Raw genomic sequence first — 24,699 nt, 5'->3', positions numbered from 1 at the left:
AAACGGGGAATGCTCCTAGCCTGGCATGCAGATGCTGGGAGTGGAACCCAGGATCGTCTGCATGTGCAGCAAGTACTCTGCCATTGAGCTACATGGCCCTTCCCAATCTTAAGCATGTGCAACTGAAACCACAGCACACCGCTTCCTTGCTTGACCCCTGCATGTGCTTTAGTTCCCCTAATCAGGGTGGTCCAAATTTTCATCTCAAGTGGGCCATAAGAGTACAGTGGTACCTTGGGTTACAGACGCTTCAGGTTACAGACTCCACTAACCCAGAAATAGTACTGTATTTTTCGCTCCATTAGACGCACCGGACCATAAGACGCATCTAGTTTTTAGGGGAGGAAAACAAGAAATAAGAAAACAATGCAAAGCCTCCTGAGCGAAGAGGGAGCGCTTCTCCATCTTCGCTCAGGAGGCTTTGCGGGGCTATCCCTGAAGCCAGGACAGCAAGCAGGATTGGTGCGCACTGATGCCTCTTGCCCTCCTGGCTTCAGCAAAAGCAAGCTTTCCTGGCTTTCCCCCCACCTCCCGCAAGAGCTGTGTGCTCTTTAAAGGGAGCGCGGCTCTTGGGGGCTTAGGTGGGGGAAGGGACAAAGCCATGCACTCTCTCCCTTTCCCCACCTCCCACAAAAGCCAGGGATAGCCGTGCAAAGGCTCCCCAGGGCAGCGGGATGAAGGCTCCCTGCTGCCCAGCGGAGGCTTCGCGCCACCAAGGCAGAGGCTAGAACAGCGAGAGGGAACACTGCGCAGCGCTCCCTCTCGCTGTTCTGGCTTCTGGGATAGCCTCGCAGCTTGCATTCGCTCCATAAGACACACACACATTTCCCCTTACTTTTCAGGAGGGGAAAAGTGTGTCTTACAGAGAGAAAAATACGGTACCTCAGGTTAAGAACTTTGCTTCAGGATGAGGACAGAAATCGCGCGGTGGCAGCAGGAGTCCCCATTAGCTAAAGTGGTACCTCAGGTTAAGAACAGTTTCAGGTTAAGAACAGACCTCCGGAACGAATTGAGTTCTTAACCAGAGGTACCACTGTACTTTGGCATGGAACCCGTGGGCCGCACACTGCCTTATGCATGGGGGGGGAGACAAAAAATTGAAGCCCCCACCCCAGCCCTCCTTCTGCCTTCACAAGGCTCTGACAGGGTCCTAGAGCTGTCCCACCTCCTTCCAAAAATTGAGAAAGTACGAAGGAGGCTTTGAGAAGGAGACAGGAGGACTCTAGGACCCTGTCAGAGCCCTCAGTCCTGCTTGCCAAACCCAGCCCAGGTTTTTTTTTGGGGGGGGGGGATCAAAAGTTGATTAGAGCTGCCAGAAAAGGCCCTGAGGGGCCGCATGTGGCCCTTCATGTTGGAGCACTCTGCCCCAGATTGTAAACTCTTGAGGTAGAAGTTTGTCCTTTTGCACTTTGGGGATTGTAAGAACATATGTCTGTGGCTTTCTAGGTGCTTATAGTCTGAAATTCAACGCAAGGGAAATCACAAGAGGAGAGGAGAGAAAATGGACCTGGGGATTTACAGTGCCATGCACACTGATGGCTCGATATGAATGAAAAAGAAACAAAAAGCGCTGTTTTGGGACCAGGGCCTACATAATCTTTTCTGTGTTAACACAGAAATCAGTTCCCTGCTTCTGTGAAACGATATCCTATTTGCGTCAGTGGAAAATCCCTCAGACCTCTGATATGCTCTGGCATGCTGGGGTGTGCATGTGTGTAAAATCCATACTCTTTCTTTAAAATAAACAAGTTTTAAAGCTTGCCAGAACAAAAAGCAGCAGCTAAGCTTTTGACGGGGTTGGGTAGGGCACTTCTTGTTGGGCATGCCAAATAATAATAATAATAATAATAATAATAATAATAATAATAGTAGTAGTAGTAGTAGTAGTATTTATACCCCACCCATTTGGTTGCCCCAGCCACTCTGGACAGCTTCCAACACACACAAAAACATAATATAACATCAAACGTTAAAAACTTCTATCCCCTAAATGCCTTTATAATCCTACCTTGTCAGTGATGTCATCTGTGAAAACCTTCCTGTGGGTTCTGCCACCAGCTACAATGAGTGTGTGTGAGTTTGTGTGGTTCCTGGCCTTTGGAACCCCCTGCCACAGGACACCTGTGTGTCTCCTTCTCTGATCTTCTCCTACTGCCAAGTGAAAAGAGTTTTCTTTTCCAGCAGGCTTTTATTCTGAGCTCCGTTAACTTTACCTGACTCTCCTTTGTTCTAGTTTATAACCTTGTTCTAGTTTATACCTGCTCCTTCGTTTTGTTTGACTCCTTTATGGCCATCTTTGTATCGTGCTGGGTTAGCCATGTGATTTTTCATTCCAAAATTGGATAGGCAGTGGGGGGGGGGGGGGATGAAAAAACTAAAACCTTGGGAGATCCAGAATTTGATTTCCAAATGTTGCAAGGTGATGGAGTGCTGATTACCCAGGAAGCAGTCTCCAGTTTGGAAAAAGCGGAAGCAAGGACAGAAGTTTGCACCTTTTAAAACCTTTATCTCTTATCTTAAATCTGTTTATAACCTAACACTTGTATTTGCACTGCCACAATGGTTGCAGATAAAAGGTAGACTTGGGGGAAAGAAATAGGTCCTCCACTTCCCTTGATGAAAACCTGTTTAGTGTGTAAGAGTTTAACAATCCAAGTACAGTGGTACCTTGATTCTCAAGCTTAATCTGTTCTGGAAGGCCGTTCCAAAACCAAAGCGTTCCAAAACCAAGACGTGCTTTCCCATAGAAAGTACAGTGGTGCCCCGCAAGACGAAGGCCTCGCAAGACGAAAAACCCGCTAGACGAAAGGGTTTTTCCGTTTTGGAGGCGCTTCGCAAAACGAATTTCCCTATGGGCTTGCTTCTCAAGAAGAAAGCCCATAGGGAAATCTCCGGGGACCTCTTTTAAATGCTAGCAGTGGGGAGCAAAGCCTTCCCCCCCCTCCGGCCTTCAGAAGAGGTCCAGGAAGGCCGGCGGGGGCGAAAGGCTTTGCTCCCCACCGCCAGCATTTTAAAAGCAGTCCGGGATAGGGAAGCGCTTCCCGCTATCCCGGATGGCTTTTGAAGGCAGGCGGCGGGGGGGGGGGGGGAGCAAAGACTTTCGCCCCCCACCGGCCTTCAGAAGAGGTCCTGGAGGACTTCTCCGCTGTCTGGGGTGATCTTAAAATGCTGGCGGGCGGCAGCGCTGCTGCCCGCCAGCATTTTAAAATCGCCCCGGGAAGTCTCCGCTGTCCCAGGGGCTTTTAAAATGCTGGGGGACGGCAGCGAAGGATTCGCTGCCGCCCGCCAGCATTTTAAGACCGCCCCGGGACAGCGGAGAAGTCTCCGCTGTCCCGGGAAGGCAGGCGGGGGGGGGGGGAGCAAAGACTTTCGCCCCCCACCGGCCTTCAGAAGAGGTCGGGGGGACAGACTGTCCCCGGACCTGGTCTGAAGGCGGTTTCCATAGGAACGCATTAATTGATTTTTAATGCATTCCTATGGGAAACCGTGCTTCGCAAGACAAAAAACTCGCAAGACGAAAAGACTTGCGGAACGAATTAATTTCGTCTTGCGAGGCACCACTGTAATGCAAAACGGATTAACCCGTTCCAGACTTTTAAAAACAACCGCTAAAACAGCAACTTAACATGGATTTTACTATTTAACAAGACCATTGATCCATAAAATGAAAGCAATAATCACTGTACTGTACGATAAAATAAATAAGGCAGTATTGCAGATGATAAAAAATAAAATTAATTTTTTCTCATCTCATCAAACCTTTTATTGGCATCACATACAAACATCCAAAACAAATCAATACAGAATTACCACTTCCCCAGTGGCACAAAACATTTGCTAAAAGAAAGGAGGCAGACCAGTCTATTGTCACAATTATATATTTTTTTAAAAAAATTATTACCTGCACTGATGATAGTCATTGTTTGGATGGGTGGGGGGTGGGCCTTTATCCATTTCCGCAGTCACTCAATCAATCAATCAATCAATCAATCAATCAATCAGTAGCTGAGCTGGGTTCCACACAGTCACAAAAACAAATCAACCGAAAAAGCCTCAAAAACAAAAAGGCAAAATAAATAGCAAAAACAAAAGTGCCGGATTCGCTGCTCTTGTTGGAGAGGCAGTTGGATGGAGTGTCCAGGAAGACTTTTTACCAGCTTTGCTGGCTTACCAGCTACAGCCCTCTCTTGAGGAAGGCCTCATCCATTCTTCTTGTCCTGCCACGTTCCCCCAGGGAAACCTGATTTTACCTCTGAATCAGGTTTTTATGGATTGACGTTTGCTGTGAATCAGCAACAAAGAGCAGATTTTCTTGGGGGAAATGGTGAGGCAAATGAAAAACCTGCTCAGACTTGTGCTTTTCTGAAGACGGTTCAGAAACTTCATTTGGCACAGAATGTGCAGCAGGAATGCCGATAGGGGCCAACAGAGAGCCTAGACCAGGGGCCAGCAAACGTTTTCAGCAGGGGGCCGGTCCACTGTCCCTCAGACCTTGTGGGGGGCCGGACTATATTTGGGTGGTGATGGTGGGAATGAACGAATTCCTATGCCCCACAAATAACCCAGAGATGCATTTTAAATAAAAGCACACATTCTACTCATGTAAAAACACGCTGATTCCCAGACCATCTGCGGGCCGGATTTAGAAGGCGATTGGGCCGGATCCGGCCCCCGGTCCTTAGTTTGCCTATCCATTGCCTAGATGGAATGTGGCCCCTGAACTGAAAAAGCTTCCCCATATACATATTTTTAAAGTTTTCTGATTTTTGGAACAAAGCTGAGTTGGGGGCAGATAAGGAAGTGGGAACCACCTTCAGGATTGCCTATCTGACTGCTCATCATGGACCATGGACCACCCACCTTCCTATCTCCCCGTTTTGCTCCTTGGAAGTTTTTCCTGGGTCTCAAACACAAGACAAAAGCTCTTTGACAGCTCTCCCTGGCACCCTGCCTGGCTCCTACTGCAGGCTGTTTGGTTTTCTGGGGCCCTCTTCACCGTTTAGCCTCTCTTATCTCGAATGGTTTGTCTATTTTGGGCGATTCCTTCCCCTCTTGCAGAGCGTGAGTTGCAGCTCTTTCAAGGCAGCTTTGCTAGTCTCTCCAGTGGGATAACCTTTTGGCCCAACTGCTGTTTGCTTTGGGTTTTCCAAAAGCCTCTTGCTGACCTGGTTAACTGATAATCCAGGCTATTGCGAGAGAGATAAAGAGATGCAGGCAGCAGCAGCACTGTTACTCCAGGACTTAAGCAGCTGTGTAACAGGATAAATCGCCAAAGCCCATTGGCTCTCTTGCCTCTCTCTGTACCTGATCAGTGTGGTGTGGTTTCAAGATCTTAGGGCCTTTTCTTTCTTTTTTTTATATATATAATTTTTATTAGTTTTTTTTAACATATCATTTTCAGCAGTAATTAAACATACCGTACTTTTACATCTTATTCAAATTTTTGACTTCCATCAATCCTGTCTGAAAATTTTCCAATCAAATCTCTCAGTATGCATTTCTTATCTTCCCTATTACATTTCAAACTCATAACCAATATCTCTGTTTTTCTACTTTGTAACACTTCCTATATTTCTCCTTACAAAACATATTGTAGTCCTACTAGCGTAATTTGTTGATTACAGTTGCTCTTCAAATAATTCATATACTACTTCCAATCTTCTGTAAATCTCTGGTCCCGCAGGTTTCGAATCCTTCCTGTCATTTTGTCCAATTCTGCATAGTCCATTAATTTCGTCTGCCATTCTTCTTTCGTCGGAATTTCTTCTTGTTTCAAGATCTTAGGGCCTTTTTGAGCTGCCAGCCCTGGTTTGCAACGAAGCGTGGCGTGACCACATTGACACCAAACATTACAAAATGATACTATTCCACTTGGGCAGTCATGACGTCCCTCAATGAATCCTGGGAACCGTGGTTTGCTGAAAGTTGTTAGGCGACCCCCTATTCCCCTCACAGAGCTACATTTCCCAGAGTGCCCTGGGAAGAGGGATTCTCAGCCTGGGAATTGTAGTTCTGTTGCAGGCGGGTGGATAGGGGTCTCCTAATAACTCTCAGCATCTTTAACTACACTGCCCAGGATTCTTTGGGGGAAAGCCATGACTTTTGAAGTGGTATTACCGTGTGGCCCGCCAGGGGCTGCATCCAGAACCGTTAGCCACAATCACATTCCCATACCTATGCCAAAGTTTTGTGCCACAAATCTCAAGTTGCACAAATCCTTGGAATAGTTATTGAGGGAATATTGGATATCAGGCGGGGTTGTAGTTAACGCAGCTTTTTGCAGCTGACACCTGACTCTCAGTGTGCCTGTAGGGTTTTGCACTCTTTCCAAACAAGTCTTTGCCTTAGTGGCTGGTACATTTTTAGGTACATGATCCAACTCCCATTTTGCTTGTGTAAGGTGAGGTGTGTCTACAGGTGGCATGTGTGTGTGGCTGGGGGGGGGGGGAGAAGAGGTGAGGTGAGGGAGATTCCCTCTCCCCAGACAAGTAGCTTTCTTTCATAGGCAACAGGAAGACCCTTATTCCCTGTAGCTGAGGGGCAGACCATCTGCTTTGCATGCAGAAGGTCCCAGGTCCAATCCCCGACAATCTCCAGGTAGGGCTGGAAGAGACTCCTTCCTGAAACCCTGGAGAGATGCTGCCAGTCTGTGTATACAATACTGAACTAGATGGAGCAATGGTCTGACTTGGTACAGTCATACCTCGGGATGATTACGCTTCAGCTTAAATATTTTCGGGTTGCGCTCCGCAGGGACCCGGAAGTAACGGAGAGCGTTACTTCCGGGTTTCGCCGCTCACGCAGGCGCAGATGCTTAAAATGACGTCATGCGCATGTGCGAAAGCGGCGAAACGTGACCCACGAACACATGGTCGCGCAGTTGCGTCTTACGTTCACTTCAGGATGCGAATGGGGCTCCGGAAGTGATCCCGTTCGCATCCAGAGGTACCACTGTATAAGGCAGCTTCCCCTATTCCTATATTCCTTCACCTCATTCAGCCAACTTCTCTCCCCCTGCTTCCCTGACCACATCTTAATCTCCCAGGTACGCTTCAAGAACAACACTTGTAATGACTTAAACTCAGCCTAGTATTAGTGTGCTATTTATTGATTTTGTTTAGGTTTTGTTTTTTGTTAGATATGCCAATTCCCCTTTGAAACAGCAAGTGGATTCACCTTGGATAGAATAGATTTCCCTTCTGATTTATCTCTTTTGTCTGTGTTAACTCTTGGGGTACCTCCAGGTCCCAACATCAAACGATCCCTAGAACTGAGTGTCTGGATTGCATGTGAGAATTGCAGGCGTGTGTGTACACTGCACACTTAGTAACTCTTGGCAGGTTTTGTGTCGCTGAACATAACATGGGCTTCCAGCCGGAGCATTTTGTAACCTTGCTTTCTGTCAAGATCTAGGGATCTAGGCCCTAGTGGTCGTGCATCTGCTTGGCACGCAGAATGTGTCCCAGGCCTCTGTTCCCAGGTGGGTCTGGGGAAGACCCCCGCCTGAAACTGGACAGCTGCCATCCGTCTGCCTAGACTCTTATGAGCTGGACGGGATAGTGGCTTGGCTGTGTCCTGTGTTATGTGCTACGATCACCACCTAATGGCTGCTTTTTCGCTTGGGATACAACCTGTATTATTCTGTGTCTCCCTCCCCTTCTTTTTCTGCAGCACGAAACCAATGCATGAGAAAGCAGGGCTCATGCACAGCCTGGACAAACTGGAGGCATTACACAAGGAAAAGAGCTTGGATTCTCCAAATGGCAGGTGAGTGTGGTTTCATTTATTTACGTTTTGCTTTGCTTTTTAGAGGGACTCTCTCTTTCTCTTTCTCTCTCTCTCTCTCTCTAACACACCTACCCACACCCACACCCACCCACACCCACATTGCTTTCCCTTCCCTTTCTGCTGGGATCATATCTAATAGCTACCATCTGGGTGTTTGTAAACTGGGCTCAGTTGACATTAGGCGTCAATCTGATGTGCTCTTACTTGGGAGAGAGCCCCATTCAAGCGCATGCTTAGGATGACACTTCAGCTGTAAGAAGTCAACACAAAGGGCCAAAATAAGTGTAATGTTAATTGCACAAATGTGATTGGGTGCTTAGCTTTTGTATAAATGTTGTGTTTCGTTTTTCCCGTCTAAAGAGCAGCTACAGGGAGGCAGCACAGGATCAGGACCGTGGCACGTAGGGAAGGAGAAATTAATCCTCCTTCCCCATGCTTCATTCGCATTCTGCCCTGCCACCAAAATTGGTCAGCCCTGGGAGGGGAGCCTCTGTAGAGCCAATACAGAATGTAGGGCTGTCGCTGGCCACTGTTCACAAGGTGTATGTCTGGACCCACGTCCTGTGTGTCCACCACCCACATGTTCCCTATGCACACATCCTAGAGATTTAGGATCTTTTGCTGGAGTCAAAATGCGCATTCCAAAATGCGCTAATGGGTGTTTTTACTCATGACCTTGTGCCTAACAAAGGAGTTCACGCACCAGGAAAGAAAGAACGGTTGGTTTGTTACATGAAATAAAGGAGGCAGCGTACATAGATGCTTCTTTTTGACAGCCTGGTTGCACATAAACAAGCATGGAGTCATACACAGTACATACACACCTTAGATCTAAAAAGGATCTCTAGCTACCCAAATGCCTGGAGAGTAGGCGCAGCAATCTTCCACAGACCCATGCTAAGGAAGGAAGAGGAAGGGGGAGTGTGTACCTGTCCTGAAGTAAGTGGAATGTAAGTTAGGGGTCAGAGATCTCTGCCTTCCTTGCGAGAGTTATGTGGCCCCCATTAATATCCTGTACAAACAAGGCTCCAACATCTCTCTCACCTGTTTTCTGGTCCAGTGAAGCTGGTGGAGCTTGTGAGCTACCCAACCATGCAAATCTGAAGTTTAAAATACTATCTGGGGCAAATGTAACTACGAAGAGGAGAAGGATCTTCGTGGATGCATGTGTGTCACAACATCTTCATGCCGCTTTTTAAATTTTCCTGCAAATTATTAGTAGCTTGCTATTTCGTTTGACGTGGAAAAGGACACAGCCCTCATGAGATATGACTAACAGGAAACATACAGATAACCTGTTAGTCATTTCTCACGAAGGTCATGTCCTTGCAACTTCAAACGTGACTTTACTTTTGGGAGGAAGATTCCATTGTCTACGTGGAACCCGATTCTTTCTTACAGGAGGTGATAGCGAAACTTTGCCGGTAGAACGTAGGACTAGTGTGCTAATCTTTTACAGTAAGGGTTAGGGGGGCAGAATTAATAACCTGCCTTTTCAGCACGATAGGGTCAAACAGAACAAAATGCAGCATAAAAAGGAATGGAAAGCAGAAAGATGGAACAGCAGCCAAAAGAATCGATTAGGTAAACTGAACGTCAGAAACCTGTCCTGAAAGTGCAGGTCTTTTAAAGCCTGTCTTAAAAGAACCAAGACCTCTAATTTGGCAGACCTCAGTACAGTGGTACCTCGGGTTAAGTACTTAATTCGTTCCGGAGGTCCGTACTTAACCTGAAACTGTTCTTAACCTGAAGCACCACTTTAGCTAATGGGGCCTCCCGCTGCCGCCGCGCTGCCGGAGCCCGATTTCTGTTCTTATCCTGAAGCCAAGTTCTTAACCTGAAGCACTATTTCTAGGTTAGCGGAGTGTGTAACCTGAAGCGTATGTAACCCGAGGTAGCACTGTAAGTTGATTATGTTTGCAGACCCCAGAATGCCCTCTTGGCAGCCGCCGCCAGCCTAATTGAGTTTTGAGCGGGATCTTGATAAAAGTGCAGGGTGTTTTTGTGAGAGTATAGCCATAGGGGTGCCCATCCGTGGAATCTCCCTTTGTCTTCCAGCCTGCACCTGAGTGATGCCATCAAGGAGGAGGAGTTAAAGAAATGCCGCAACGAAGTTACAGTGAGTCGGGGAGGGGCAGGGTGCTGGTTTCCAGGACTCTGCAGCCACTGCCCTTGCTCAGGGGCAAACCGTCTGGCCGGATTCTGCTTGCTTTCCCATTGTAATCTTTCCTCCCTGCTGGACTGAAAGCTGCTCTTGTCTCCTGGTCCTGCTGCTCCACCTTCTGCTCTTAGCTTAAACTTCACAGGAACTCTGGCCTAGTGACACCTGCTAGATACAGTATTTACCCTTTATGGGCTCTCTGCATGCATGTTTTTATTGTTATTGTCATCGACTTCTCTCTTCAGGTGCCCCATGGTGGGGGGCGGGGAGGTGTCTAAATAATTGTTAGGCGTTGCAGAAGGAAACAAGCTTTGAGCAAACAGCACAGGAATCTTACCATATAAAGCAGGAATGTTTTCCAGCTCAGGGGCCGCATTCCCTTCTGGGCAACCTGCTGAGGGCCACATGCCAGTGTGGGCGGGCCAGAGACAAAAGGAGGCAGAGCAACAAATGTCATTGTTACCTTTGTGGAGGAGGAGTTTGGATTTGATATCCCGCTTTATCACTACCCAAAGGAGTCTCAAAGCGGCTAACAATCTCCTTTCCCTTCCTCCCCCACAACAAACACTCTGTGAGGTGAGTGAGGCTGAGAGACTTCAGAGAAGTGTGATTAGCCCAAGGTCACCCAGCAGCTGCATGTGGAGGAGCGGAGACACGAACCCGGTTCACCAGATTACGAGTCCACCGCTCTTAACCACTACACCACACTGGCTCTCCAGTGTAGGCTAATGGGTTTTACTTCCCAACACTTTACTATCCGGACAGTGTGTTCTGTGTCTCTTTTCTGAGCTCTTCATAACGGGTCCTGGGAGGAGGAGGACATGATGATGAGGATTTAAGTGAAAAGGCTGCAAGAATGGTAAACCTGTGGTCAGACTATTTTGCCCAATATCTGCCTGCTACCAGTACACTCGGGCGTGACCTCTTTGATATCCTGAGCTCTTTTTTATGTCTGTTTTTTTTTTTTTTGTCTAGCCTCCAAATAAATACAACTCTCAGTACCACAAGTTGTTCAAGGACATCCCTACCGAGGAGAGTGTGCTGAAAGGTGAGTGGTAAACATTGCTTAAAGGGAGGAAGCGAATCGTAGAGTTGGAGGTTAGTATTGGAGCCTGGCTACTCTGGCCTGGCTGTTAATTTCTGGATAAGGCTCTCAACAGCCAGAGGCCTGGTTTTTAAAACAGGCTCGTCGGCCATTGGCCGGCGAAATCAGCTGGCTGTATTCTGGCTGAAGCCCCCTCCTAGAGGGCAACCTTAGCCCAGAGTGTCTAATCCACCTGGTTTTCTGAAGGCCAAACTCGATGCAACACAGTAAATGTAATTAGTAATCACTTGAATGCTTTTTAAAAAGTAAATTGCAGGAGCAACATGGACCTGGATCTTGGAATGGGGGCTTGTGGTTGCCAGCTTTGCCCATCACTGTGTCCCCATTGGAGCAGGGGGAGAATCTCAATTTGCCTTGTGGGTGAGAAAGAAGTTCCAAAGTTCCAAATAACAGGGGTGAGGAAACTTTGGTTCGTGGGCCAGTCTTGGTCCATCAGGAAGTCCAAGCTGATCGTTGAGGCCATTTCCTCCCAACCACACCCACCTTCCACTCTGCTGGTGTCACTGGGTGGGAACAGCTGGTGGGGTGCTGCTTTTCCAGCAAGTCCCCTTGGGGGAATGAGATGGTGAAGCAGACTCTGCCCCATGGGGGAGCATTTGACCACCGGGTGGGGACACCCACCTATCAGTCTCCTGATGTCATTGTGACACCACCCACCTGTCAGAGTAAATCTGCAGTGGTGGGGAAAGATAAAGATCTGATTCCTGCCTCCTGTAGAATAATAACAACACCTTCCTTAGAACTAACAGAACATCATAAAGTAGTAGGCAAGTTTCAAGTTCCATTGTGCCTTTTACAGTGGTACCTCGGGTTACATACGCTTCAGGTTACATACACTTCAGGTTACAGACTCCGCCAACCCAGAAATAGTACCTCAGGTTAAGAACTTTGCTTCAAAATGAGGACAGAAATCGCGCGATGGCGCGGCAGCAGCGGGAGGCCCCATTAGCTAAAGTGGTGCTTCAGGTTAAGAACAGTTTCAGGTTAAGAATGGACCTCTGGAACGAATTAAGTACTTAACCAGAGGTACCACTGTATTTTATTTGTAACCCCAGTGGTATATTCCAGATCTTCTTTCGTTTATGTACAGCCGCTGCCACCAGCAGGGTACATTGAATCTTGACTGGGGGAAAACTGCTTTGGGAGGTGATGTTTTCCCCCCGCAAAGCAAGACCAGCACCCCCTTTCACACGCTGCCTTTTCTCTTTGCAGTCTGCTCCTGTGCTCTCCAGAGAGACATTCTCATCCAAGGCCGCCTCTACATCTCCCCAAACTGGCTCTGTTTCTATGCAAACCTTTTTGGGAAGGATATCAAGGTGAGTCAGTAAACATTAGCAGACTAAAAGAGGAGCGTGTTTGATGGAGATCCAATGAAGTGGCGACAGTAATAAAAACCACCCACCAAATGCTTGAGCACAGGAAAGCCTGCCTACTTGCTTTTTCAAACCTGTTGGCCAGTCAAACATTGATTGCAGCATTGGACGTGCCTTCTCCAAGTGTTGCCTCTCAACTGCAGAATCTCAAATGTAGCACAAGTTCCGGGGGAAATCTGATTCTCTTTCCAGAGCTATGCTTGGAGCTGCTGGCTGCAGGGTGGGGGGGGGGAGCCTTTTTCAAAATATATATTTATTTTTGTTAGTTTTCCAAATTACTACAAATCCGTCTGAATTACTTTAATTTAATACAATTTATTAAAATCAGGTTTCCCGCTTCTGTTGCAAACATATGTTCATTTCTTCCTCATGTTGCCACATCTTTTCAACTTTAATTTCCATTTCAGTCATTACGTGTCATTGTCCATTCTTCTCTGTCATCTCTTATAAATACAAAATCCATTTTCCCGCGTGCAGTCTTTCATAATCTTCATGCTGTCTCAAACCTAGAGTGCTGGAAGAGTTGAATATTATCTTCCTTTGTTCATTCTTTGCAGCACATTCAATTTAAGGTCCCAGGGTGCGATGTTTGCCAAATGTTTACATTCCCACTTCCACTGCCCGCCCCTTAGATACAGGCCCTTGACCCCTCATGGTTTGGGGGTAGAGACTTGTCCTGCCTCTATGCTTGACAGGTGCTCTGAATTTGGGGTGCCCATTGGGCTTGGCCCTAGAGGCAACTCTGTTCCTCGGCTTCTTTAATTCAGACAGATGCCCAGCTCTGTCTCTGCTCCGAGCTCAGAACACCACTTGGGTCGCTAGAGGCCACCTCTGCTACCTGAAGACCTGAGCCGAGGTTGGCTTTGGGGAGGAACACCAGCTTGCCTCTGCCTATAGCTCCAGATTTGGGATCTCACTCGCTTGAGCCTGACTCCCCGCTTGCCATGGCGAGGGGGACAAGCAAAATGGTTGAACCCAGCTTTCTAAGGTGCAAGGACATCTTATGGAAACAAATGTTGCCTTTTCGTTTTGTCTCGTTTTAAATCCTCAAAGCAAGCTGCTTTGGAGGCAAGGCCTCTGTCTGTGGCATAAGAGAAACCATAGCTGAATCTATAACGGTGGAGAATTCCTCCTGCTTTCCTTGATTTACAGTTCTGGGGTTATCTGGTAAACACTGCCGTTGATGGGCAACGCTCGCCCATATTTAGAACAGACTTCCTTAAAATGGTGCTGAACGGCTGAATTATTTATATCCTGAGCGCTACCTATTTAAATAAACATTGCTCAGGAAGAAGGCTGCTTCACATTCCACAACGTTCAGCCCATTTAGCAGGACTCTTCTGTCGTTACATTGCAATTTATCTAACTGCAGCCTTGAACTTTTCCCTCCGACTGTTTATTTTCCTTAGATTGAGGGTCATGTCCACAATCCGTGGCATGTTCTTCTTTCTCCCTCATGTGCTAGGCACTAAGTAAAGGAGATGGCTTTTCTGCCTTGATGTCAGGAGCCAGAGTCAGGAATAGCTCAGCAATAAAAACAACAACACTGGAGTCAGTGAACTCTTTCTTCGAAGAAACCCAAACAGCACAGGCCTACAGATCACACCAGCTCTTCCCAGTAGGTCTTGCCCCAATGAGGCAGTTGTGAGGCCTGAAAGTCCCCACCTTCCCACTGCTCTCTAAGGCTCCTCCCCTGGTTCCTCCCCCAGCAACCTAAGGCTTCATCATCTTATCTCTCGTTGCTCCTCCCTCTTCATTCCTCTGTGTGTTCTGGGAGACCAGGGGGAAAGGGAGCTGGTCCCAGCAGGAGGGGGAGACTCCCTGGCTTCTTCAGCAGCCTGTCTCATCTCTGTCTCCTAGCCCCACTCCTCTCCTGCCTCTGATTCTGCACCGCTCTCTGCCACAGTCTCTTCTTGCTCACTAAACCCTGTTGCCTCTTCAGCTTCTGACACCTCCTTCTTCCAGTCTCCTTCCTCTGACCATACATTTGTCGTCCCACCACCAACCCCCTGTCTCTCAGCTCCTTCCCCTGGGGGTTCCCTAGCTAGTGCCTCCCACCACTCCTCTGGATCCAGCCTGCCCATGACATTTGAGAATCTTGCTAGGCCTATGGGTACGTTTGCTGAATGCCAGCCCCTCCTTTACTGCATCTGTGGTGCTTGCTCTGACCCAGCACCCAGCATAATGACAGCCGTACAAGCCCATCGGAGGAGAGAGGGAACCTTGCCCTGGGAAAGGCTTGGTCCCTTTCTTGTTCTAATCTCAGCCGTTTCCCTGGGGCTGATGTGTCACTGCCTTGCACTCCTAGGCTGCTGCAAGGGGCTCCCTGACAACAGCAATGCCTGGGTCCCCAGCAGCTTCATTTGTGGTCACTGTCCTAATTCTTCTCAAACGCATTGGTCTGGAAATTGCACCATTGCAGAGCATTTGTAATTTGTACCAGTGTGGTGTAGTGGTTAAGAGTGATAGTCTCGTAATCTGGGGAACTGGGTTCGCTTCCCCGCTCCTCCACCTGCAGCTGCTGGGTGACCTTGGGCCAGTCACATTTCTTTGAAGTCTCTCAGCCCCACTCACCTCACAGAGTGTTTGTTGTGGGGGAGGAAGGGAAAGGAGAATGTTAGCCGCTTTGAGACTCCTTAAAGGGAGTGAAAGGCGGGATATCAAATCCAAACTCTTCTTCTTCTTCTTTGGAGACAACAACATCATCATCATCAACAACAACAACAAAAACAACAACTGGCCCTGCCACGAAACCTGGCATCCCGCACATGCTTATTTATAGGAATTCTTGGTTTCCCCCCAGGATACTTAGCAATCTGCCTCTGCACTGTGTCAGACTATTGATCTATCTAGCTCTGGGTCATCTACATCTGCAGCAGCTGTGCAAATTTTGGGGAAGGAGCCTTTCTCAGTTCTTCCTGAAATGGGGGCCTTCTGCCTGCTCTGCCACTGAGCTATGGTCTTTTCCTGCAGCTTGGAATTACTGTAAGAAGTTGCATAACCGATTTCATCAGAGCCCATGATGGGGCAGAAAACGTGTACTGCAGGCAAGAGCAATTATCTGATGCTTCATTTCAGCCTCTGCAGTACCTTCTGCTTCATCTGTTCACAGCCTAAGTATTTCCAGCCTTTGTTGACAGTGAGCAGAATGTGGGTAGGAAAAGCTACTCATGGGTTGTTGTTGTTTTTAAACACCAATGTTTGACTGGCCAATAAGGTTAAAGAAGCAAGTAGACAGACTTTTCTGCTTGCAAGCATTTGATGGTTGGTTTTTTCAAGGTGCCCGGAGTTGTTAGGCGACCCCCATATTCCCCTCAACAAAGCTACAATTCCCATACTGGTTTTAACAGCCACTCCCCCTTCCCAGGGAACTCTGGGAATTGTAGTTCTCTGAGGGGTCTCCTCACAAGTCTCAGCACCCTGAACAAACCACAGTTCCCAGGATTCTTTGGGAGAAGCCACAACTACTTAAAAACTTTTGGATGACAGGAGCTGTTTGACAGTGGAATGAACTCCCTTGGAAGAAGTTGGATGGCCATCTGTCATGGATGCTTTAGTTGAGATTCCTGCCTTGCAGGGGGTTGGACTAGATGACCATCGGGTCCCTTCCAACTCTACAGTTCTGTGATGCTAGGAAAGTGACAGGAAACGGCTTTAAATGCATAGTGCAAGTGGGGTCTTACTTCCAGTTGCGGAAGCCTCCTCTCGTCGAAATCTATGTGGCTTGTTTGCAGATTGAATATGGTTAGGACTTGGGTGATGATTCTGCAACCAGAAATTAATGACCCAGGGAGTTATTGTGTGCGATCCCATGACTACAGCTCTTGGCTCACGCACAAACTACATCCATTTTTCTCCATTTCAGGTTGTCATTCCTGTTGTCTCTGTCCAGCTGATAAAAAAGCACAAAACAGCTCGCCTGTTGCCGAATGGACTCGCTATCACCACCAATGCCAGCCGAAAGGTAAGAGACGCAGGCAAAAATCTGTACTATTTGAGGTCAAAGCTGTGAACATTTTCACCTATAAATACTTGGCCTTTTAGCCTCTACAGCAATAAATCTGCTGTGTTTGGGGGTGGGGGTCAGGGACATTAAAAGCTCATGTGCAGATATCCCATGTAATCTGCTGCACCTAGGAATGTACGGAGTTGCCTTAGGGCCCCGCCCACTCCAGGCCTGCAGCTTCTGATAGGTTACTCCCAAGGGAATGTGGCCCTTGGCCTAAGGAGTGAGAGCTTGTGGCATTCCAGGCGTTGTTGTGTTCCAGCACCTATCAGACCCAGCCTTCATGACCGACAGCTAGGGATGATGGGAGTCGTAGTCCAACAACCTCTGGAAGGCCACAGATCAGCCACCCTGGCTTTGGGTCTGCAGCGCAAATCAGGACCTCTCCACATTTCCACCCAGCCCTTCAGAACTCCTCCAGTGCGAATCGTGTCCCTTTATGATGTTGGGTTCAGTCCCAGCTTGCCGTCTTCATGGGTTACGTCAACTCGGAAAGGAACGGGAAGTTGGTGGTTGTTTCAGCAGAGTCTAGTAGGCTCCATGTCAGCGGCTAGCAGGTTCTAGTGCACTTGAGGCACCCACTGACTTTTGCTGGTGAAAGCTTATGATGCAAATAAATCTGTTCGCCTTAGATGTGTCATGCAATTCCCCCCCACTTCATGTCCTTGGCATTTAGGTCTGGAGGCAATGATTTCCCACTCAGTACTTATACTGTATACGTTTTTTGTTTGTGTGTAAAAACCTGCTGCGTTGTTAATTATTATCTAGTGCCCTTTACTCCTTGTGTCACATCGGGGATGGAGAACCTGTGGCTCCCTGGATGTTGACTCATCAGCCCCAAGCAGCATGGCCCAACTGCCCAAGGATGAATCGAGCTGTAATCCAGCTTCTGGAAGGGCCACAGCCTACTCATCCCTGCCCCACATGAAAGAATTGCCAGCACTTCTGCGGTCACTGTTTCCTCACCTTTGGTTCTGCTAGCACACCCTCTTGAAGGCGGATGGTCCTCCTTACATTGCCTTGCTGTCGATGCTTCCTCAAATCTTGTGCCATGTTGAGTTCAGTTGACATCTTGTTTGAGATGAGGAAGCTGGAGCTGGAGCTCCCATCTTCAGCCTGTTCATGCACAACATACCCACCTGCTCCCTCTGGCCAGGTGTGGTACTAATTTGCCACCTTTTCTCGGACAGGGTGTGTGTGAGAATCATAGAGTCATAGAGCTGGAAGAAACCACAAGGGCCATCGAGTCCAACCCCCTGCCAAGCAGGAAACACCATCAGAGCACTCCTGACATATGGTTGTCAAGCCTCTGCTTCAAGACCTCCAAAGAAGGAGACTCCACCACACTCCTTGGCAGCAAATTCCACTGTCGAACAGCTCTTACTGTCAGGAAGTTCTTCCTAATGTTTAGGTGGAATCTTATTTCTTGTAGTTTGGAACCATTGCTCCATGTCCGCTTCTCTGGAGCAGCAGAAAACAACCTTTCTCCCTCCTCTATGTGACATCCTTTTATATATTTGAACATGGCTATCATATCACCCCTTAACCTCCTCTTCTCCAGGCTAAACATGCCCAGCTCTCTTAGCCGTTCTTCAGAAGGGTGCTCAGAGCACAGAGGGCAGGGGGAAAGGCAGATGGAACTACTACAAATGCAGCGTGCTTCTCCGGTGAGAGCAGGCGCTCACAATATTTATTCGTTTAAAACAGGCTTAGGACTCCCAATGCCCACCAGTCCCTGCCAGCATCAGGGATTTGGGGAACTGTAGTACTCCGACTGGGGCAGGGAACCTTATTCCTCCAAATGTTCCTGAACTGTCTGTGCTTTCTGAGGTTCATGGGAGTTGTAGTCCACCTACATCTGGAGCATCAGAGGTTCCCCATGCCTGCCATACAACATCTCACGGGACACAGGTTCCCCATCCCTGGTTTTAAAACATTCTAACCCTGCCTTTCGACTAAGAAAAAGTTAAGTTTTGTGGCAACAGCTTACGATTCAGAATAAATAACATGAAACAATGTCCATAAAATTGCACAGAAACTTGAGCACAGGAAATGAAGGCTACGCCTCTGGTTGAAACCCTAGAAGAGCAGGGGTGGATGGAATGTGGTTTTTCGAACTAGGCATGTTCACCACGGCTAAATGAACTTTTGCTATTTTGGCAGCCGCCTGATGGGTTTTCCAAAACTGAAACCCATGAAACTCTTCCAGATGCATGCGTGGCTTCCATTTCAAGCCACCCATTGCGGACGGGCTGCTGGCATTTCAGAAAGAGGCCCTAGGAGGCCTGGCGTAATGCAGCCTTGCTGGGTGGGGCCTTGGCCTTCTGGAGCCTTGCTGGATTTGCCAGAGTCCCATTGCAGGCTCAGTGAGCCCTGGTGATGTCCTTGCAGGGCAGCTGGTTACAACGGTCCCTTCGAGGTAGGTGACGAAGGTGGCAGGTAGTCATGGGCCTATTGCTACTTGGGTTGTTGTGAGGATAAAATAGAGGGGAGCATGTTCCCTGAGCTCCTTGTGCGAAAGGCACCATTAAAAATAGAATAAATAAGATATTCTCTCCATCAGAGCACTATGACAAACTTTAGCCCAGGGGTCAGCAAACTTTTTTAGCAGGGGGCCAGTCCACTGCCCCTCAGACCTTGTGGGGGGCCGGACTATATTTTGAAGGGGGGGGGGAATGAACAAATTCCTATGCCCCACAAATAACCCAGAGATGCATTTTAAATAAAAGCACACATTCTACTCATGTAAAAACACACTGATTCCCAGACTGTCTGCAGGCCAGATTTAGAAGGCAACTGGGCCAGATCCAGCCCCCGGGCCTTAGTTTGCTTTAACCTGTCATGGCTTTCCCCCAGAGAATCCTGGGAAGTGTAGTTTGTTAAGGGTGCTGGGAGTTGTTAGGACTCAGTGAGAAATCATTCCCAGAATTCTTTGGGAAGAGGGATTGATTATTAAGGCACTCTGGGAATTGTAGGTATGCAAGGGGACTAGGGAGTCCCCGAACAATTCTCAGCATCCTTAACAAACTACACCTTCCAGGATTCTGTGGGGGAAGCCACGACAGGTCAAAGTGATATCATAGCGCTTGAAATGTTTGTGGTGGATATGACCCGTATAAAAGGTTCTATGAAGCCTCTGAAGCTTGCAGGCTTACCAGTTCTTTGCAAGTGCCCTCTGAAGGGGGTATGTTAATATCCGTGTTTGTGTGTTTGTGTGCGTGTCTTTAAATGTGCAAATGCTGAATCAGCCTGGCCACCTGCCGTGCTTCAAACTTTGCTGCTTGCACCATGATTATTCACTGCTCCTGATTTTTGTTTTGTTTCCAGTACATCTTCGTGTCCCTGATCTCTAGAGACAGTGTGTACGATGTGCTGCGAAGAGTCTGCACCCACTTGCAGGTACTTCCACTCCCTCCCTGACGGCCCTCATGGTATCCCTTAAAAGAATTGGTCAGCTGGTCTCAGCAAATGGTCAAAAGATCCAGGTTATGGAGGAGCTTGCTTTTAAAAGTCTGTCCATTGCGATGGTCCTTGGGTGTCCTGAGAGGTTGGTGGCAACAAGAAGGGAGAGGGTTTTCTTGGTGGTGGCACCCCCAAGTATGGAAATCTCTCCCTGCTATCCTTTCCGTTGCCAGGCGAAACCCTTCTTACTATACCTTACCTTAAAAAACCCAAAAACCATTTCTGTTATTTGATGGTTTTGGATTTACAGAGTTACTGTATATTCTGAATTGTGGTATTGTTGTTAGTTTGGTTTCGCAAGCAACAATTTTGCAAAAACTTAAAAAACAAAATCAATGTTTTGTTATAAATGTTATATAGGATTCAAAAAGTTACAGGGTTTGAAAATAAAAAGAGATTACTGAGTTGGGATCACTTACTGCATGTAGCCCTTTTGCAGTCATTATATCCATGGGATTTTTAAAAAAAACCTTAGACATGATTTTCCTCATTAATGGCTTCCCCAAAACTGTTGCCCAAGGTGAGTTGTGTCTCTCTAATAGAAGGGCTAGCTTTGAAAGCATGGCACTTAATCAGTTAAAGCAGAGCTGGGGGACCTGCTGCCACAAGACACCTCCCATTATCCCTAACCATTATCCACACTGAATGGGGGGGGGGTTGGGTTGCTGGGAGTCCAACACAGATTTGAAGGGCCAACTAAAGGCTGTTTTTGTCTATTTGCCACTCCTCGTAAGTTTGCATTTGTGAGCCCCGTGCGTACGAGGCAGCTATCTCTCTCCATCCTGGGTAAAAAGTAAGTGGGGATCACTTTGCAGAAGCAAAAACAACTATTTTAAAACTCAGGTTTTATCCCAAGACTCTTCCCCCACTTCCCTCTCACAATACCCAGAGAAGAACACACAGAGTCCTGTAATCTTGAGAGAGAATCAGGAGTTGGTGGCGATGGCATCTTGCGGGATGCCTTAACAACCCAATGTTTGGGTTGCACTGGCCTGAAGGTCTGCTTTCGGTAGGTAACTAGGCAATTAACGCTCTAAAAGTCTGTCTGATTTGTCTGCAGTACATTTCATTCCTTGCTGGGCCGGCAGAAAGAGAGGGGGGCACTTGGCTAACATTTTGTCTTTCCCTCCTTGCTTCTTAGCCGGCCTGTCTCTCAAACGGGCACTGTGCCATTTCCTCACTTCACAATCGGTAGTCATAGGACGTGAATTAGATAACTCTCGTCACAAGCTTCAGCTGGATCTATTTCTGGCTGGTGTGGCAGAGGAGCAGATCGTCTTACTGGCATCATACGATCAGCCCCTCACTCCTCCCAGGCACTCCTAGGGTGTTTTTGTTCAGGGAAAACTCTCCTTTTGTTTGTCTGGATGAGGCTTTTGTTTTGAGGTTTTCTTGAAATACAGCCAGGCCTTTCATGACTACAAAAGCATGCTAGCTGGGCGACAGAATGCACGGGAGACACTTTAAAATGCCTTCTGAAGGACAAATATTACTTTTCCAACTTTGCCCTTGATGGCCATGTGAGTGCATGGAATTGTCAAGTTGTAAACAAAATCTGCCCTTTTCCCCTTATGGGCTATCCAAGAGCCCGTATAGAGTCCTTACGTGGGTTCCTTATTTGTAATGGTTATAGGGGTTGCTCGTGCGTAAGTTGCTGCCGCTCCTGGCTAGGTTACCTGGTTAAACCCTTTCTGTCTGGACAGCCCTTCACTCCGTGGCTGTTTCAGTCGCTGGCAGAATCCGTCAGTGGGCGTTTCTTGAACTTCTTCCAGCAAAGAAGTTCTTTGACGCCAAGGTTCCACCTACTCTCCCTGCGCGGAGGTCTTCTGCGCAGGGTGGGTATGGGCAGCGGAGTACCCGTGCTCTCCCCGCTGGTCTCCGGCGAAGAGTCCTGGAGCCTCCTCTCCGATTCCCCCATCTGCCCCTCTTCTCCACCGGTGTTACGCTGATTTCCTTCCCCAGCAGATGGGCTGCCTCTCTCCTTGCTGGGCCCTTCTCCAGCATCGCTTTGGAGCCTTGCCTCCGCCTCTAGCTCCGATGGCAGTTCCCTGACATTATTGGTAGGAGAAAATAACAGAGGCCAACCTGAGAATATTGAGAAGCAAAGCAGCTAGTAAGCCTGATCTTTATTAAAGCTGTTGCAACAGGGTGCTCCCCTCACATGCAGGAGAACAGAGGAGGACCCAGAACCAAGGTGTGTCTGCCCTTATATAGACATTTTAAATTCCCTGTCCTGGAGCTCAATACCACCCCTCCATACATCATACATACATCACAGAAGGGGTGTAACCCAAGACCACCCCCCACAAACATCATGCCTTCATCACGGAAAAGGTGGTCTACAACAGAAATTTGAATGTTGTTATTTTTCCTGTCTGCCAGGTTATCTGATAATGCCTTATCTGATTGCCTTTCCTGGTAGTCTGGTCATTCCTTTGAAATGGTGATTACCCAATTCCTGCCCTCCCTCCTTGCAGAGAAAACATTTGGTCAGTTTGGGAGTCAAAATGGTTTCAGGACAGTCTTCCTGTGCTGCTCCAGACATGGGGTCCACATATTTATGTTTGCGCTTGGCTGGTACATTTACGAAGATTTATTACATATATTTATTACATACATAAGACCTTAAATTTATTATTTTGTTTACAACAGTCAAACCACCGGACCACCTTTGGCCCCACCTACACCACCCATTTAAAGCACATGACTCCCCCCCCAAAGAATCTTGGGAGCTGTAGTTTGCTAAGGGTGCTGCGTATTGCGGCTCTGTGAGGGGCAAATTACAGTTCCAGGGATTATTTGGGGGAAGCCAGGTGTGGATGGAACCACAGGGCTGTGCGTGGCAGTGGCTCTCTGGGGTCTTAAGAAGAGGGGTTTCCGATTCTCTGGTCCTCCTAACTCAGGAATGGGGAACCCTTTTCAGCCATTTTTTGCCTCATGGACATTTGGGGGGGGGCATAGGATCCAACTCCTAGGAGCTGAGGTACCTTTGGTCCCCCCAATAAAAGATTTGAGGGGGTTGCCCCCCAAGTTAATTGCCATTGCTGCATCTTGTGATCGATTGTGCAGGGTGGGGTCTGCCAGTCCCCCCAATATTTTATTCAAGTTAGCACCCCTGGGGGGCAGACAGGCACATGCAAATGGTTTGTGTGGCCAGAGGCAGAAGTGGGTGGAGCAACCAATTCATTGCAGCAACTTGTAGAGGAGTCAGCACTGCAGCTATGGAAATAAGTCAGATTTTGGCTCACACACGCCCTCTCTCCAGAGGCCTAGTTCAAGGATCCATGTCAGCCAGGAAACAGCACTCAGGAAAGTCATGGTGCAGGGCTGGGAGAGGTGTGGCCGGCGAAGGGTGTTTGTGATCTGAGGAGAGCTCTGAGGGCCACATGGAGAGGCCTGGAGGGCCACATTAGGTCACCTTGCTGAGGTTTCCCCCACTCCTGGAGTTGCATGTGCTCTGCCACTGAGCTATGGACCTCTCAGTTCAGGAGCTCAGCATGGCTTTCTTTCAATTATTGCTTACTGGATTTGTGGTGCAATAATACAGAGACCAGTTAAAATGCAAAAAAGTATAACTCAAAACAAAGGCAACTTTCCATTACTTTCTCTTAAGAAACAACGAGGACTTTTGTTAAGCCTGCTAGGTACTGTGCCATGAAATAGTTTGTGCCCCTCGTTTAAGCTAGACAGACCCGTTCTGAAGTTACCGGTCCTACTCAGTGATACACCTGGGAATTAAATCAGTATTTGAGGTGGTTTCATCTGGTGCATGTGTGGAATGGCAGCTTTGAGAGGGGGGTGATTTTGGGCAGGGACATAGGACAGAGGGAAAAGTCAACCCTCCCTCCCCATCTCTGGTCCTGATCTGGATCAGCTCTCCCTGGCTGCTAATTTTAAAAAGAAGGGCAATAATGAGAGAGGTGATGTCAAGGTTTATCATTGCAGCTAGAAAACTAGCAGTGTTACTTGCACTGCTTTCTGGGACAGATTTATTACATACAATACATAGTCTGTAGGTGCAGCACAGCCTTGGGTGCAGAAGGGGAACGATGCTGGTATTTTCCCAATGTGGCTAATAGTTAAAATGCTACGAGTCTTAAGAGAGATACCGTATTTTTCGCTCTATAAGACGCACCAGACCATAAGGCGCATCTAGTTTTTGGAGGAGGAAAACAAGAAAAAAAATATTCTGAATCCCAGAAGCCAGAACAGCAAGAGGGATCGCTGTGCAGCGAAAGCAGCGATCCCTCTTGCTGTTCTGGCTTCTGGGATAGCGGCGCAGCCTGCGTTCGCTCCATAAGACGCACACACACATTTCCCCTTACTTTTTAGGAGGGAAAAAGTGAGTCTTATAGAGCAAAAAATACGGTATGTGGGGTTAGGTCATGACAAGAGTCTTACAGTCCCTGAGAACTGGTGATGCAATACAGGCTGCTCAGTCAGCTCTTGGGGGCAGAGGGAGTGGTTGAAGCTTCAGGATCCAACCCACGAGAAACTGCCCTTCGGTTCGTTTGCACATCCTTCCGGAGACCCTTAAAGCGAGTGGTGCCTCCGTAGAGAAACTCATCTGTTAATGCCTCATTCTCTCGGCAGGTCTCAAGCAAAAAGAGCCTGAGCTTGAAGGAACTGACTGAAGAGCCTGACACGGTTTCACTGGTAAGATGTTCTCTTGACTCCCCACTACGGTGATGAGCTCCCGTTGCTCTGTCCCAGCTCCTGCCAACCTACCAGTTCGAAAGCATGCCAGTGCAAGTAGATAAATAGGTACCACTACAGTGGGAAGGTAAACGGCCTTTCAATGCGC

General features: G+C 47.9%; 1 protein-coding gene and 1 long non-coding RNA gene across 8 annotated transcripts in view; both read left to right on the top strand.

Annotated features, from left to right (window-relative positions):
* Window positions 1-24,699, top strand: part of LOC310831843 — an 81,435-nt gene that overhangs the window by 42,892 nt on the left and 13,844 nt on the right. The window lies entirely within an intron of this gene.
* The window catches only part of GRAMD2A (GRAM domain containing 2A), a gene marked incomplete at its 3' end in the record, with an annotated part of 65,940 nt that overhangs the window by 32,333 nt on the left and 8,908 nt on the right, over window positions 1-24,699 (top strand). For all 7 annotated transcript variants that reach the window (XM_083712815.1, XM_083712813.1, XM_083712817.1 and 4 more), the window contains 7 exons: window positions 7,672-7,767; window positions 9,847-9,907; window positions 10,925-10,997; window positions 12,267-12,370; window positions 16,293-16,391; window positions 19,761-19,832; window positions 24,489-24,551. In XM_083712815.1, coding sequence (XP_083568941.1) covers window positions 7,682-7,767; window positions 9,847-9,907; window positions 10,925-10,997; window positions 12,267-12,370; window positions 16,293-16,391; window positions 19,761-19,832; window positions 24,489-24,551 — 558 coding nt within the window. In that variant the 5' untranslated portion in view covers window positions 7,672-7,681. The remainder of the gene's footprint in view (window positions 1-7,671; window positions 7,768-9,846; window positions 9,908-10,924; window positions 10,998-12,266; window positions 12,371-16,292; window positions 16,392-19,760; window positions 19,833-24,488; window positions 24,552-24,699) is intronic.

This window comes from Podarcis gaigeae (genome assembly GCF_964106915.1).
Source record: "Podarcis gaigeae genome assembly, chromosome: 14".
NCBI lineage: Eukaryota > Metazoa > Chordata > Lepidosauria > Squamata > Lacertidae > Podarcis > Podarcis gaigeae.
This window is presented reverse-complemented; position numbering and strand designations above follow the sequence as displayed.